General features: G+C 44.2%; 1 protein-coding gene across 5 annotated transcripts in view; it reads left to right on the plus strand.

The window, feature by feature from the left end:
• The window catches only part of LOC147636111 (kinesin-like protein KIN-14N), a 46523-nt gene extending 33805 nt beyond the window's left edge, over positions 1–12718 (plus strand). For all 5 annotated transcript variants that reach the window (XM_086801547.1, XM_086801546.1, XM_086801545.1 and 2 more), the window contains 6 exons: positions 10767–10928; positions 11045–11238; positions 11353–11434; positions 11563–11667; positions 11794–11898; positions 12002–12718. In XM_086801547.1, coding sequence (XP_086657673.1) covers positions 10767–10928; positions 11045–11238; positions 11353–11434; positions 11563–11667; positions 11794–11898; positions 12002–12166 — 813 coding nt within the window. In that variant the 3' untranslated portion in view covers positions 12167–12718. The remainder of the gene's footprint in view (positions 1–10766; positions 10929–11044; positions 11239–11352; positions 11435–11562; positions 11668–11793; positions 11899–12001) is intronic.
• The last annotated feature ends 3304 nt before the right edge of the window (positions 12719–16022 follow it).

Genomic DNA, 16022 nt, shown 5'->3' on the forward strand with positions numbered 1-16022 from the left:
AACAAATTTGCTGAACCTGTCAACAATAGTTAAACACTGTGTATTACGCTTACTCGGACTAGGAGGCAGATTTGTGACAAAGTCCATCGAAATGTCCTGGAAAGGACCCTCAGGAATTGGCAAAGGCTGTAACAACCCTATCTTCTTTCCACGAGGAGCTTTCACCTTTTGACAAATGTCACAGTGTTGTACATATGTAAACACATCACGCCTCATCTTTGGCCAATAGTATTGCCGTTCTAATTTCTCCAGAGTCGAATTCATGCCCCTATGACCACGTGTAATGGCGTCATGGGCATCATGGAGAAGAGCTGCCCGGAATGATTTCATGACACATAGTCGGCCTTTGTAGAAAAGCCAACCATCGCGTATCAGAAAATGGCATGGTCCTGTGGCATCCAATGCCTGTTCCCACTGTGTACCGAATTCCTCGGAATCCGCGTACGTGTGCTTCATGTCTTCTAGTCCTGTACCAACAAGGTCAAGTCTAGTGGTCTGAATCGCAGATACTTGTCCCTTCCTGCTCAAAGCATCGGCCACTGGATTGGCCTTTCCTGGAAGGTACTCAATCATACCACCGAACTGCTGGAATATCTGACACCAGCGGTGTTGTCGATCACTCCACTGTGCACTTGGCATCGTCTGAATCCAGCGCAATGCCTGATGGTCAGTGCGAACCTCAAAGTCACGACTATACAGGAAATGTTTCCAATGTTTCAAGGCCTGTATAACTGCTAGGAGTTCACGATCATAGACTGAGTAGTTCTTTTCGGCGGGCAGTAACTTACGAGACATGTAAGCTACCGGATGGCCATTCTGTTGCAATACACCTCCAATTGCGATGTTACTCGCATCGGTGATCACTTGAAATGGTTCGTCCCACGAGGCAAGGGCTAAACAAGGCGCTTCTGACAAAGCCACCTTGAGGTTCTGGAATGCCTCCAATGCTCGTGGAGTCATTCGAATCTTTTGCCTCCTTGTTTTCACTCCCTTTAGCAGATCGGTGAGGTCTGCCGAGAGATCAGAAAACTTGTCAATGTGGGTGGAATATGCCTGGCATATACCCACAAATGATCTAATGTCATAAGCCGTCTGAGGTACTTCCCAGTTCACAATCTCGGCCACTTTAGCCGGATCAAGTCGAATGCCTTCAGCACTAATTATATATCCCAAGTAATGTACCTGGAACAGATAAAATTCTGACTTCTTTTCATTGACATAGAGCTCATTGCTTTCCAGCAACTTAAGGACTTTCTCCACATCAATGTCATGCTGCTCAACTGTAGCTGAAAATATGAGTATGTCGTCCAGAAATATGAACACACACACTCCAATCAACTCCCGGAAAATACGCATCATCATGCGGTTAAATGTAGCTGGGGCGTTCGTCAATCCAAATGGCATAACCACAAATTCATAGTGGGCCCGTTCTGCACGGAAAGCTGTCTTGGGGATGTCCCCCTCCACAATCTGAACCTGGTGGTACCCACTCTTTAAATCCAGTTTGGAGAACACCTTAGCTCCATTCAGCCTCTCGAGGATATAGTCAATTCGAGGCATCGGGAATCTGCTCTTGATAGTCAGCTTGTTGAGTGCACGATAATCGACACACAACCGAGAAGACCCATCTTTCTTCTTGACAAATAAGATCGGTGCTGCAAATGGCGACACGCTGGGGCGGATGAAGCCAGCTTGCAACAATTCTTGGAGTTGGCGGTCCAACTCCGATTCCATTGCCTTAGAAAGGCGATATGGAAACTTGCTCGGGGGTTCCGAGCCTGGGAGGAGGTCAATCTTGTGATCCTCCAGTCTGGACGGGGGGAGCTGGGGAGGGAGACTGTCCTGAAGAAAAATCTTCTGGAACTTTTCATGGAGAACCGAGTACTTCTCGGAAGCACTGGCCACCGTCTGGGCTGTTTGGATGTAAATCATCGCACATTGTGCGCCTTTCCTGACTGCTCGCTTAGCCTGCAAGTGGCTTATGAGCGGAAAGTTTGGAATACCTGGCTCACACTTAATGGTCACCGGGGTGTTTGACACATTCCGATCGATTTGGAACGTGTGCTTGTCCCACTTGACATCAGGCAGAAACTTGTGAAACCACTGGATACCCAAAATTATGTCTGCTCCTACAAGAGGGGCAACCATAAAGTCACGCACAAACTCTATGCCCTGAAACATTAACTTAGCACCTAGAGCTTCATACTTGACGCTCGTTGTCATACCTGTGCTAAAACCCTCAACTTGTTTGTCCACCGGAGTTAGCTCGAAACGGGCACGCCTAGCGGCCTCTTCCGTGATCACATCCTCCGTGCTGCCGCTGTCAAACAAGACAACAACTCTCTGGCCACCTATGTAGCCAAAGGACTTGAGCAATTCGTTGCGCTCATACTCCTGGTCATGGGCGCCCTTCTGCTTATCTTCGAGCTCCCGGCTAATAATTGCTCCAACTGAAGCACCGGGGGTTGAAGAACTAGGGGTAGCCGTTGGGGTCTGTGTGGGAGCTGTGCTCACCACGGAAGCTGTGGAGGCGGCGGCGGCCTTTGGAGGCTTCTTCGGACAATCCCGAGAAGTATGTCCTTTTGTGTGACAAAAGTAACATCTACCCTCCTTCCTGTACTGAGAAAGCTCCTCAGCACTCAACTTGCCACCTGTCTTGCCTGCCTCCGCTTTTTGGTCTGGAGTAAGCTTAGATGCATTGTTCGAGTTCTTGGAGCCAGAGGCTCCCGGGCTCTGTCCTAGGGAAGACCCCGTCTGGTTCTTCTGGCTTTTGTCCCCCGAGGCGTTAGCCTTGGGAGAAGCCGGCTGGGAAGTCTTGGGCTTGCCACCATTGTGTTTCATTTCTGCACTCTGCGCAAGCGAGAGTGCATCCTCAAAGGTGGCTGGCCTAAACATACGCACCTCCCATTGGATTTGCGTGTCCAGGCCATACAAAAACTTCCCTTTCTTGTCCGTATCAGATAAGCCTAATTGCAGACACAAGGTCGAAATTTTATTGGCAAACTGAAGGATTGGTTGCGCGTTTTGACGCGCTCCCCTGAACTCGTCTTCGAGTCGCTCAAGGTAGTGGGGCGGTAGAAACCGCTGCTTAAGGTCGCGGACGAACTCGTCCCACACATAAGCTGCCATACCTGCTCTGGTGTGGGCATGAGCCCACTGAGTCCACCAAGGAATGGCCTCACCTTCCAAGTACCAACTAGCTAAGATCACTTTGTCAATATCTGTTTTCCTAACTGCGGCAAAGTAAGCTTCAAATTGATGTAACCATGAATACAGAGTAGTGGGATCGAGTTTACCATTATACTTACTGAAATTCATTTTCTCGGGAAAATGATTCGAGGGCGCCGCCGGTGTCAATCTAGCGTCCAAAGCTCTGAGGTAACGCTCGTGTTCCACTCGTCGCATGGCATCGTCTTCTCGTTGTCGAATCTCCAATGCACGCATCTGCATCTCAAGCAAGGAGCTTGGCTACGGCTGTGACCCCGCGAGAGGGTCCCTATGACGAGGATCTGGTATCTGGGATACGGAAGGAGAGGGAGGAGGAGATGGAAAACGCGACGCTGGGGAGCGAGAACGCTCCTCCAGAGCCAAAATCCGCGCCTTCTGCTCATCCAACTTGGTTGTCTGGTCTGCGATTGCTCGCATCATCTGCTGGAACATGTCTGTGACACTCAAGCCGGGTGCCCTAGCTGGGCTGCCTGGTGCACTCTGGTCCCATGGTTCTGGTTCTCTCTCGTCGCCGAAACTCGCCATAGCGGGAAAATGCAATTCCTTTCCGGAACGCAATCTGACCATCCACTATCTGTGTGGGAGACTTCCGGAGGCTAAAAACCAACCGTCCTTCGAGGGACAGGAGTCACTCCGAAAGGGGTAGTCCACCGGCGTCTAAAAACCAACCACACGAGCGAAAAATTTTTTTGGTTTTCTTTGCTGAATCTTTGTCCCTGAAGTGAGCTCTGGGAGTCTTCTTTCAGCCCTAAACACTCTTGGAAACCTTCTGATGCAAAAACGCACCATCTGCTGCAAAAACGCAGGTAGAGAGAGAGTAGAGAGAGAGAGTGAGAAGTGCTGGAATTTCAGTATATACTATGTTACAAAAAGGTACATATCTTTGCAGCCCTTGGCTGCCTCCTTGAAAAGGTGATAACACACCAAAACTGCCCTAGACTAGGACTCCTAATGACTCATACCCCTAGTGGGTTGAATGAATAAAACAAAGAGCAAGTGTGCCTTTATATAGGCCTTGGAGTATGTGGGAAACTGGCCGATTGCTGGTCGGCCAGTTACTAATTCATAAAATCTATTAAATGCAGCCGACTGGGTATTCTGGATGCGCCTGCTGCCAGCACCCTCTGTCCTGCAGCCGACAACCCTCTGGTGCTGCTGACGTCAGCCTTCATGCAGCCGACAGCCTTCTGATCCATGCTTTGCTCCAAGTCCTGCTCCATGTCCATCTTCTACTGGTTCATGGTCTTTATCTGTTTGCCCCTTCTCGATCTAGCCCTGAGAATGTCCATGGCATCTGTGATGCACATGACATCCCCCTCTGCTAAACTTGATGACGGGAATCCAACCTGCTCTTGGATGACTGTCATCATCCCAATCCTGTTCCGAAGTCCCTCTGTCATCATCCATCCCTGGCAAACCTTTTTTTCTCTGAAAATCCGGTCTGTTCTCCAAACCACTCTGTCTTTGATGAAGATCTATGCATCTGGTCTTCCTCTAGTCCACAATCCGTTCCTGCCCTGACTCTGAACACTGTCTTGGTCTTCTTTCCTGGAACTGAGTCTGGCACTCTCACATCACCCTTGGAGGATCAACCTCCCTTGGGACCGTTACCTGAGAACCTATCTGGGTCACGGAACTGCCATCCCCATCTGGCACTGTGGAACACCACCAACAAACCTCCTGGGAGTTCTTCCCGATCTGTGTTCCCGCCTTGGGCTTCGAATCCGTGTACTTTCCTAAACCTTGGACCTGTACACCATCATTTGGGACTGATTCAGTGTTTAGCTTTGCTGAGCCTGATGCTCTGATACCACTGTAATATGCGGAAACTTCGGAGAAGGATCGGTACTTCAAAACTCAGAAATCAGCACTCTTTTCGCGACGGAATTAACGCACAAAACTGAAAGACGATGTGCAGAAAATAGAGAGAGAAGGGGGAGATGGAGAGGACACAGTGTTGGGTCCCAATTACCCTCTGTAGGGCCCCCACCACGGATGGTGTATTTGCTTTATTAGAATGATGTAAATCTGAAAACAAATACAAAGTACTTGACCTTTTCTTGGCTGGAAAACCTGCCCTTGACCTTCAGTCCTTCACCCCTTTGCGTTAGCAAGTTCTTGGCTGTCCTGGCCCTTGTTTGCTTGGAGCACTTGGTGAATTATGAGATGAATTCATGGATTCTAGGCTGGAGTATTTATACTCCCTCTTGCATCCAGTCGGCCAGCTAATAAAAGCCCCACGACTAGGTTCCATTCAATAAAATGCTTTCACACTTTATTAAATGCTGTCCAGCCTGCGCATGCTTTCTGGGACAGCTCCTGGCTGCTGGGCATGCTGCGCAGAGGTGTGGGACTGCCCCTACACCTGGCCTGACCTGTTGGGTAGGGTTTCAAACCCTGTCGGCTGCCTGTCCAGCAGCCCTAGGGCTGGCCGACAGCCCTTCCAGCCCATGCCTTGGCTGGTGGGCAAAGCTTGGGCCCTCCTGGCCCCTTGGGGGTGGTTCTACACCTCCCCCATGCCCATACTAAGAGTGCAAGTGCAAATCTTCGCACTGGGGTAGCCCTATGGGCTGGCCCCATCTCTACATGCAAACCTACATGCCTACAGAGGCCTGGCATCCAGTTGCAAACCAGATACACAGAACATCTGACATCATTCCAGAGGGAGACTCACAGCGCGGACTGGCACTGCTTCATGTGCAGGACAGTGCACACCTGACCTTGGACTCATGTGCAGGACAATGCACACCTGACCTCGGACGACTGAGATGGATCCCTGGCTGACTCGTCCCGGACTGGGCTCACATGGGACCAGTTCACCATCCCAGGTCCTGCACCTTCTGTACAGAAATGTCTACGTGGCATCCAAGTGCGGGATGCACGTGACACTACGCTCTATTGTTCCACCAACACAAGGTAGCAATAATCTGCAAGAGGGTATAAAAACACTACACAGGGTATGTGATCTTGGAATCTGGTTCCTTCCTCTTGCTACTTGGGATAAGGTTTGGGCAGTGGACATTGGGTTTTGTCCACGTTGGGACATCAATGTGTGTGAACACCGGGCTTGTCATAATTTATAAGTTGAGTTTTGTCCAACTCGGGACATCAGTGTGTGTGAATGGGTTGGTCATAATTCATAAGTGAGTTTTGGTCGCCCAAAACTTAATGAAGTGTGCACACACTCACTTATAAATTAGTGCTAATTCCTAAGGCTAGGTTTATGACCAATACTTACCACTTGTCACATGTCAGATAATCATGTAAGCAGACAGTTTTACACGCACGGTTCACGGGTTGACGTTCCCTTTGAAAACTGGTCATAATTTATAAGTGAGTTTTAGTCGCCCAAAACTTAATGAAGTGTGTACACACTCACTTATAAATTAGTGCTAATTCCTAAGGTTAGGTTTCTCATCCACATACATCCCAAATAAGGTGGGAGAAAGGGGGCAGCCATGTTTCACCCCAATAGTGGAGTGAACCATCCCAGATATACCCTGAGTAGTACGCAGAGAGAGAGAGAGAGAGAGAGAGGGGCTTGAGAAGTTGAGAGAGAGAGAGGAGGGAAGAGAGAGAGAGGCTTGAGAGAGAGAGAGAGAGAGAGAGAGAGAGAGAGAGGCTAGAGCTTCAAAGTTCAAGTTATGGAACTTGAATGTGAGGGAAGGTTGGGGAGGGAGGACACTTCAAAGGAGTTGAGCAATGAGGCTCAAGAGCTTAAGCCTATAGGCTAAGACAAGCCAAAAAAAGAGAGTCAAAAAATAGTTTAAAAAATTATAAAAAACGGGCCAAAAACAGTCACTTTCACAACCGGTCAAAAATTGCCAACAGCCAATTCGTACCATACCGAGACCGTACGGAACCCTACCATACGAGTAGGTTTGTATTGGTACAAGAAACAACTATGTTCACAAGGTGCTTGTGGAAGCTTGCAAAGCTAAAAGGTCTGAAACATGCCGGAATCGCGATGAAACGTACAAAAACATAGATAACGAAGTTTACTATACACACTATGGTCTTCTTCCTTCACTCAGGAGGATGTCTCAATCTGAGACAATGACTTTTCTGTCTGTCGGTAGTACTCTCACAGCTACCAAAGATGTTGCTCTAAAATTAGAGAGAGAGAGAGAGAGAAATTTCCTTACTCGAGTATCGCTTTCTTGCTTGTCTTGTTTTTGCCTCTTATTTACCTCCTTAGCTCTCACATGAACCGAAGCTCTGATACCATAAAGAGAATGCGGAGAAGAGGGAGAGCTTGAGATCTTTGCAAGCAAACACACACACACACACACAAGATAGAGCAAGACATAAGAGACAGATGGATGATTGAATTTTCTTCTATCTTCTTCTTTTTCTCTACAACCATTAACATAAAGAGATAAGAGTACATACTATAAGGTAAAGTACTCTCCTACTATAACATACAATGGTTAGTCCATAGTGTGAACTTGACTATATGAGTTCATACTCTAATAATCCAAATATGGCTGTCACACAACGTGTCGTCCACTGGCGGTATATCAATCATAATCTCACCAACCATGCCACTGGCATAAGTGCGGAAGTTATCACCCAAGTGGGTTATCAATGTCCGTAGTACTAGTTGAGCTTGATATCTCAACTAGAAGGGGGAGGTAGGGGAGGGGAGAGGGGGGTCAATCTCAAAGGAGGATTACATCCTTGGGGGAGAGGGCAAAAGCCACATTGGGGGTTGTAATACGAGAAAAGATAGCTGCCATCTTGGGTGAGAAAGGGACTAGATGTGCTAGGTGGTGATGCTACTAAGGAGCTCCCTTCTTTGATCCTTGGGGGTTAGTGTGGTCCAATGGGTGAGAAAGTGACGAGTTTAACGGTGTGACCCTCACCATGGGAAGCGGCCCTACCTCCATGGCCCAAATAATGGTGACCCATAATATATCGAAGCTATGTCACTCCCAAACAGGCGTAGAATCTGTCACCATTCTTATGCTGAATCCCAAAGGTGGTGGTGTTGGTATTATTCCTGAGGGCGTCGCATCTTCCACATGTGATCGAGTAACCAGCTATCGCTTACCAGGTGCCCATAGGAGTTTACTAGGTGCCCAGTGGACCACTAGCTAGAGAAAGAGGGAGATCTTTGTTTGGTGGAAACACAGCCTTTTCCAAACATCAAAGAGGACTTTTTGCTGAAAAATGAGATTCGCTGAACTCGGAGCTCCCTCCTGCGCACCTCTCTCTTCTCCGCGTGCACACCTCTCCACCTGCCTGCCCGCCACTATTCCCGTTCTCATACCCGCCATTCCTCCTCTTTTCTGCGCATTTCCCTCCTGCTCCCTGTATGTCCTGACCTGCTCACCTCTGTCTTCTTATTGTCAAGGCTTGATGGAGCATTTGATACCAAGGCCAGATTTGTTTGAAACTATTATCCTTCCCAAGAACGAAGGGGGATTGAACATCATTGATCTAGAGTAACAGTGCAAAGCTCTACTTTGCAAGTTGGTGGTTAGAGTATTCCTTCTTGGTACTGAGCTCTTATGACAATACTTGATTGGAAGAATTTTAAGTCTTCTAGATGATTTGAGAGAGGTATCTACCAATACTTGATTGGAAGAATTTTAAGTCTTCTAGATGAACTGAGAGAGGTATCTACCAAGCATCTTAGAGGGAGTCACTGACGGATTGCGTTGATTGATGCAACTATACCTAACCCCACTAGATCATTGGTACATTTATAAATGAGTATCACCACTTGTAGTTGGGGTTCTTTTTTGGGATAGCTGTGCCTCTTTAGGTGATAGGATTCTTGAAGCCGGAGGAAGAAGAGGGTGTTGCCTTCTATTCCATTCAGCGTGGATGGTGGATGGAGAGATGTGATGTACAGGTGATCACACTTGGCTTTGTGATTTGTTCAGTGAGTAGTGGGTCGCTCTGGGAAGTGTTGGTATATTGACCCTTCCCCAGTGATGGTTACTCATGCTTCGTGGTGCCTATGGTTATGTGGTGGATGTCCTATCAGATAATCTACATTGGGACCTTGGTGAGGGGGAATGGATTGATGTGACTAACCCCATGAGGAGCATATCTTTCTTTAGCTACATTTTGAGTAATGTTAGGTCGTTCATGCTTGGATAGACCAAGAGAGTTTCCACTCTTAGGCTTCACTAGGAAGCATATTACATTACACCTCCCATTCAAAGGGATTTTGGCAAGACTTCGGTTCTCGTACAAGAGGAGCCATATTTCCTATTTTTGGTTGTTTATACATGGTGGGTTGCCCACCAACGAGTGGGATCTATTTTTGGCATGGATCCCTCTTGTCCTAGATGTAGGATTGTTGTCGGCCTATTTTAATTTGCTCACAACATGCTGAAAACATCATACAAGGTTATGCTTCACACGAATGATGTTAGGCTGCAGTTGTTGCTGGCTGACAGCCTCTTATGTTGGCCGACTGGTGGTCTAGGCTCCATAGGGCTGGCCGATTGGCATGGCTCTTGGGGTGGGATCGAAGTACTGATCCTAGGGTTGGGTGGTCAGCTTGCCTGCACTTCTTTTATTTGGTTTTCTCTAATCTTGCGTTGGACTGTGTTTAGGAGATCTTGGTTAGATAGGCCTGGGAGGCCTCTTACACTCTTCTTGGACAAGACCTCACAAAGGGCCAGTTACCACTAAGTCTTGTACCTGTTGTACAGATATGTCCGTGTGGCATCCAAGTGCGGAATGAACATGACATCTCCTTCTGAGTCTTGTACTTGCGGTATAGATATGTCCACGTGGCATCCACATGTGGGATGCACGTGACATATTACGTACAGAGCAGTTGTGTGGTTCATTGATTCAGGACCCCAGTTGATCTTTTACATTTGTGGAACAGTCAATACTATGACTCGCATAGATTCCTAAATCTTTCTTAAAACACATCATTTGGCAGTAGACTTAGCTTGGAAGATTATTTGGATGTGGTATTGTTAATGATAAAATTGAAAAGTTGCTAAGGTCACACATCATGCATGGTGAACATGAACAACGAGTTTTGTAGGTGTGCCCTTGAGTCCACTAGCCAAGCAAGAAATGAAGCCCGCTCTTTTTCTGATCCTAAGGATAAGGTAGGCGATCACGAGTCATACTGCATGGGCCTCTTTACATCTCCAACTACAGTGCTGAAAGGTCTCTAATGCTGAAGCTTTGTTCAGTTGAGACTTTCAGAATTAGCGAATCCAATTGTCATTATGTGCTTTCAACTGCCTCCCTGCCTTAACTAGTTGGCCTTTGCTTGCTAAAAAGATAGAAAGGGATGCGTAAGTGACACGAAGCAGGAAAAGGGATCCTGTCTGCCTTTTTGGTTTTCCTTGCAGCTGTCTGTTGGTGTGATCACATGGAAACAATGTCAATACATAAGCGTTGATGCCTGCTGGCGTGTGAAGAGTCCCTAAGTTCCATATATTGTGTTCATATGTATTGTACTGAATATTTGGACCCCCCATGAAACCTTTGAAACTTTGTTTTCTTTTCAGAATGATTAGGATCATCTCATTAATGCTTGCTTAGAACACGTGCAGGTCTGCATTTTTGCATACGGGCAGACTGGGTCTGGCAAAACATACACTATGCTGGGTAATCCGGATGACCCAGACCAAAAAGGAGTCATTCCAAGGTCACTGGAACAGATCTTTAAATCTAGTCAAGCACTGAGCTCTCACGGCTGGACCTTCCAAATGCAGGTTTGTCACTGGATTTTACCATGTTGTTTCTAAGGTTATAAAATTCCGGTACTTGCTTTATGAGTTAATCAAGAAAATATTTTGAAAACAAAGGCATTGTTGTGGAAACAAAACAGGCATCCATGCTTGAGATCTACAACGAAACCATTCGGGATCTTCTAGCTACCGGTAGTAGAAATGGTACACCTTCAAAACAGTATGCTGTGAAGCATGATCAGAACGGAATAACCAGTGTATCTGATCTCACCTTGGTGGAGGTTACAAAATGGAAGGAAGTGTCCTCTCTATTGAAGCATGCTGCACAAAGCAGGTCGCCCCGACGGAATTTCATTGTTTCTTTAGAACACAACTTTTTTAGGGGGCTTTGAACTGTTTGATTGGCTGTCTAGGAGTACTAATTGAGAAGAGCTTATGGTACCTGCAGGGCAGTAGGTCAAACTGCCATGAATGAGCAATCCTCTAGGAGTCACTGTGTATTTACGCTGCGTATCTCTGGCTTTAATGAGGTTTGCGGAATCGGCATTTCATTTTGTGCCACGATGCTGCTATGCTGTTTAATGCAGAGCATGCACCTTGTGCATGCATTGATTTACCAAGTTATTATGGTTTTGGCTTTGTCGTTAATGCAATGCAGAGCATAGAGCAGCAGGTGAATGGAGTACTTAATCTCATTGACTTAGCAGGAAGTGAGAGGCTTTCACGCAGTGGATCTAGTGGGGATCGTCTCAAAGAAACTCAGGTATTATAATATCATACAGAGGCAGGTATTTTGCTTTTGCAAATGAACTGTTGTGCAGAGAGAGAGAGAGAGAGAGAGAGAGAGAGAGAGAGAGAGAGCTTCAAGATTCCAATTTGTCAAATCCAGGCTATAAACAAGAGCCTTGCAAGCTTGGGAGATGTCATTCTAGCCATTGCTAACCAGGACCAACACATTCCCTATCGCAACTCCAAGTTGACATATCTTCTGCAAGTAGGTTCATGTCCTTGAAGCTTGTGATGATAAAGGCTTTTATCTGTTTTTTCAAAGAACTTGCCATGTGAAGACCTTCTCATTCTTGATGTTGTTGCTGTAGCCATGCCTAGGTGGAGACTCCAAGACTCTCATGTTTGTCAACGTGTCCCCAGATGTGGCGTCTGCAAATGAGTCCCTGTGCTCACTGCGGTTTGCGGCAAAGGTGAATGCTTGTGACATAGGTGTGCCAAGGCGTAATACACATACTTCTTTGAGCTACACCTGAACAATGGAGAGGATGAGTTTCTGCTGTTAGAACAGTTGAACAGTTCAGACTCTTGAGCTGTTCTTCTCATATTTTAAGGTCACTGTGGCCAGCTTCTTCTCGAGCTGTTCTTCTCACATTTTAAGGTCACTGTGGTGATCATGATCAGCTTCTATGGTTATACCGATTGAGATGGTGAGCCTCACATGAGTGGTAGCAACCTTGCAATCAGCAAGAGGTTTTGAATTTCTGTATGGGAAGAAGATCAGAGACATCATTACAAAGGCTAACACAATTGTATTTTTAATCAAGGCCTTTCAATTCATTTTGTTGAAACTTTAGAGGCAAAAGACCTGCTTGAATGCATTTTCCATGTAATTCAGACAGCAGGAACATGGAATCAAGGGCTGTGAGCTCCTTGGTTAACTATAACTAAAGTCCGAGGATTTGCTGGGTTTCCCTTTCTATGCGATCCAGTTACAATTCAAATACACGTATGAACAAAGGCCTTCCTATCTGTAGATGTGGCAAGGGATAACATTTTCAATGCAATTCACATGTGTTTGTATGCAATTCTCCATGGTATTTCAAGTGGGTAGGCCTGGTTTGCTAACCATTATTTGTTTCCCTTTGTGTGCTGTATTGCCAAATGAAGTCATGAAACTCATCTGGATCATCCGAGCTGGAGTCCCGTAAGCCATCAAGCAGCTCCCCCCAACCGAGACTGCTTCCTCACGTCATTTTTCCGAAACGCATCTCTAGCTCCTATCCTCTTCCGTCACCTCGTTGGAGGCCATCGCCCGTCTGCAAGTTCGTCAGCAACAGACCAGCGGACGGCTAGATCAAGGATCTCCTACAGTTAGCCCTTGCGCGAGAGCATGGTTGGATTACTGATGTCTAGATCCTCAGCAAATGCTATATCAGGATTAAGTCTCTTGCTGAGAGCACCCTAGTTTGGGAGGCACAGGTGTTCTTAGCCCGTTGGCACCATGGCTGCAATTCATGGAGTTCTCTGGCTTCGCTCCAGGAGCGGCCTACACATCAACGACAGCCCCCAGTTGTCTCCCCCTGTAGGGTGCTCTCAGCAAGAGACTTAATCCTGATATATTGCGGATACACTCGTGTCATAAACGTGAATGCCCTCTGAGCATCTGGTCTTCCAGATATGACACACCCAAGCATGTGTGAAAAATGACGTAAGAAAATACAGCTTTCACGTTCACAAAGATAATAGAATCTATAAAACTTACAGTAAAAGAGATGGAGAACACTATTGAATCAATGTTGCAAAACGTGATCTGATGGTGGTGTTGCTCTCTCAACAAGGAGCTTTGATAGTAGTTTAGGCAGACTTAGAGATAGAGTATGTCATGCACTAGTAAGGGGCACTAGTGCACACAATGCAATGAAGATAGATCTCAACTAACCGTACCAATATTATAAGGAAGGCTATCAAGTGGAGGATTGAGAACATCGTCTTTTGAGAAGATCTCCTTCTACCTTTGATGTGATTTGTTAGTTTACACTCATATGTATCCTATTTAGCATGGTTCTAAATCAATTATTCTAACCTTTGAAAATATTAAATTTTTGAAAAAAAAAATTATCATGATTTTTTTAATTTTACAGGGTCTCAAAATACGATAATTTTGAATTTCACCAAACTTATCTTATGGTATTTTAAACTTATATTTTTAAAAAAAATTATAGTAAATAAATTTATTAAAATATCATTGATATTTTAGAAATATCAATTTTCATGATTTTTAAGAATAATTTTTAAATTTTTCAGAGAATCTCATCGTTTAAGAAATTTTTAATTTCGTCCGACAATTCTTAAATCCAATAAAAATTTTTAATTTTTTGGATCAAAAAATATATTTCTAAAAGAATTTGAATGGTCACAGGCGTCCGAATGGACACATCACATGTTAAACACTAATTTCATATTTTCTTGAAAATTAAAATAACTTGTTTAATTTTTTATTAATTTTTTTTTAAAAAAATAAATTTACCTCGAACGCATTTAGAAAATGAACGGTAAAAAAATTTTAAAATTTCAATGGTTTTCTCGGAATACGAAAAGCTAACAGTTTCGGAAAAATAAAAAGAAAAAAAAAATCGAAATGTGAAAGGTTAAAAGTTTTCGGAATATGGAAGATCAAAAGTTTTTTCGGTATTCGAAAACCTAAAAAGTTTTTCAGAAATGCGAAAAGCCAAAGGTTTTCAGAGAAAAGTTTTCAGAAATTTTAGAGAATTTTTTTTCAAATCTCATATTTTCTCTCCCTTTTTTAAAGCTTTGAAAAGCTCTTTTTTTTTAATTTAAAAATTTATTTTTTTAAAAAAATAATTAAAAAAAGCTTAATAAGCTTATTCAATTAAAAAAAAATTTGGGGGAGAGAAGGAGGGGGCGATTTTCGCTCGGCGGTTGTTGTGCAGCTCCCCTCTCCCCTGTGTGCGCGCTATAAACAGTGGGAGAGAGAGAAGCCTCTCTTCTCTTCAACCCTCCTTCTCAAGAAAAGAATTCCACTCTCCAACCCTTCTCCTTCTCTTCTCTCTTCTCTGTTAATCATTAATCAGAGAGGTTAATCTTAATTAATCTTTTGATTAAGGTTTTTAATTAAACTTTTACTTAATCATAATTAACATTAATTTTATAATTAATATTTAATTTTAAAAAAATCCCTTTTAAGAGAAATTCACACGGAAAAATCAAAATTGAGAGGCGATGAGGGTCCCACGCACATGGGAGAGCATTTCATGCATCAACATGTTGTCCCCTACTACTGCATTTCAGCAGAAAATTGATAAATTTGATCGCATATCCGTGGAAAAACTCATAAAAATGTATTAAAAAAATATTTTAATCATAAAAATGCTCAAAAAATTTCTTAAAATTTTAGAAATTTAGGGAATCCGTTCTACCAAAAATATCTACAATAAAATATGTGGTATTTTTGTAAAAAATTTTATTAATGCTTATTCTAAACCACAAAAAATAGAAAAAAATAGCATTAAATCACGAGATTTTTTCGCAACGTCGATTCGTTCATTGAATTATAGTAACACGCGTTCCAATCGCCATATCGACGATCCAGTTTGCAAATCATCAACACAAATCAATAAAATAATATTTTTATTAGTAAATATTAAAATTTATTTAAAAAAATCAACAACAATTAACTAGAGATTGCTCTGATACCACTGTTAAGACCCTAAGATCTCTCTACATAGTCGTTACGTATAAACATGCATAAATCAGGCATAAACTCATCCACACCCAACCACCCCTGAGCCCAAGGGATGCACACATGAATATAATGAAATACATTATATCTCTATCTTGATGTCTCATACCATCAAGAGGTATAACTCTAATCCAATAGCATGTAGTTATAGTGTGAAATGGTAGGTGAGTAGATATGGACCTCTACACAAGAGACCATAGCCTAAGCCTCCAAGCCTCCCTTGAGTGTGCCCTATGTCCCTATTATATAGGAGGACCCTCAAGTGACTCTTGACTTTCTATTTTCCATGTGTGACCCTTGAATGCCTGACCCTAACCTTAACCCTTAAGGTTAGTCCTAACTCATGCTCCACTAGAGCTTGTTCCCATGCTCCCATGCTCACAAGCCTAATGTGGTTTAGCCTCCTAGTATATGCACATATAATGTGCATATAACATAGCACACATAATGTGCATATAACATAGCACACATAATGTAAATATAACAATTACCTTTCCAACTTGAAGATCGTCAATATTGGTAACATTATGATTCTATTACGGAGTTCATAACCATTCAGAAGCAAATGGTCTCTTTGGGGAGTAAAGCTACCAAGAAGGATTTTGTCAATTGGCAATTTGGTTCCTCGC

The sequence above is a fragment of the Cibotium barometz genome, chromosome 8 (genome assembly GCF_041138505.1).
Source record: "Cibotium barometz isolate CiBa-2024 chromosome 8, ASM4113850v1, whole genome shotgun sequence".
Taxonomy (NCBI): Eukaryota; Viridiplantae; Streptophyta; class Polypodiopsida; order Cyatheales; family Cibotiaceae; genus Cibotium; species Cibotium barometz.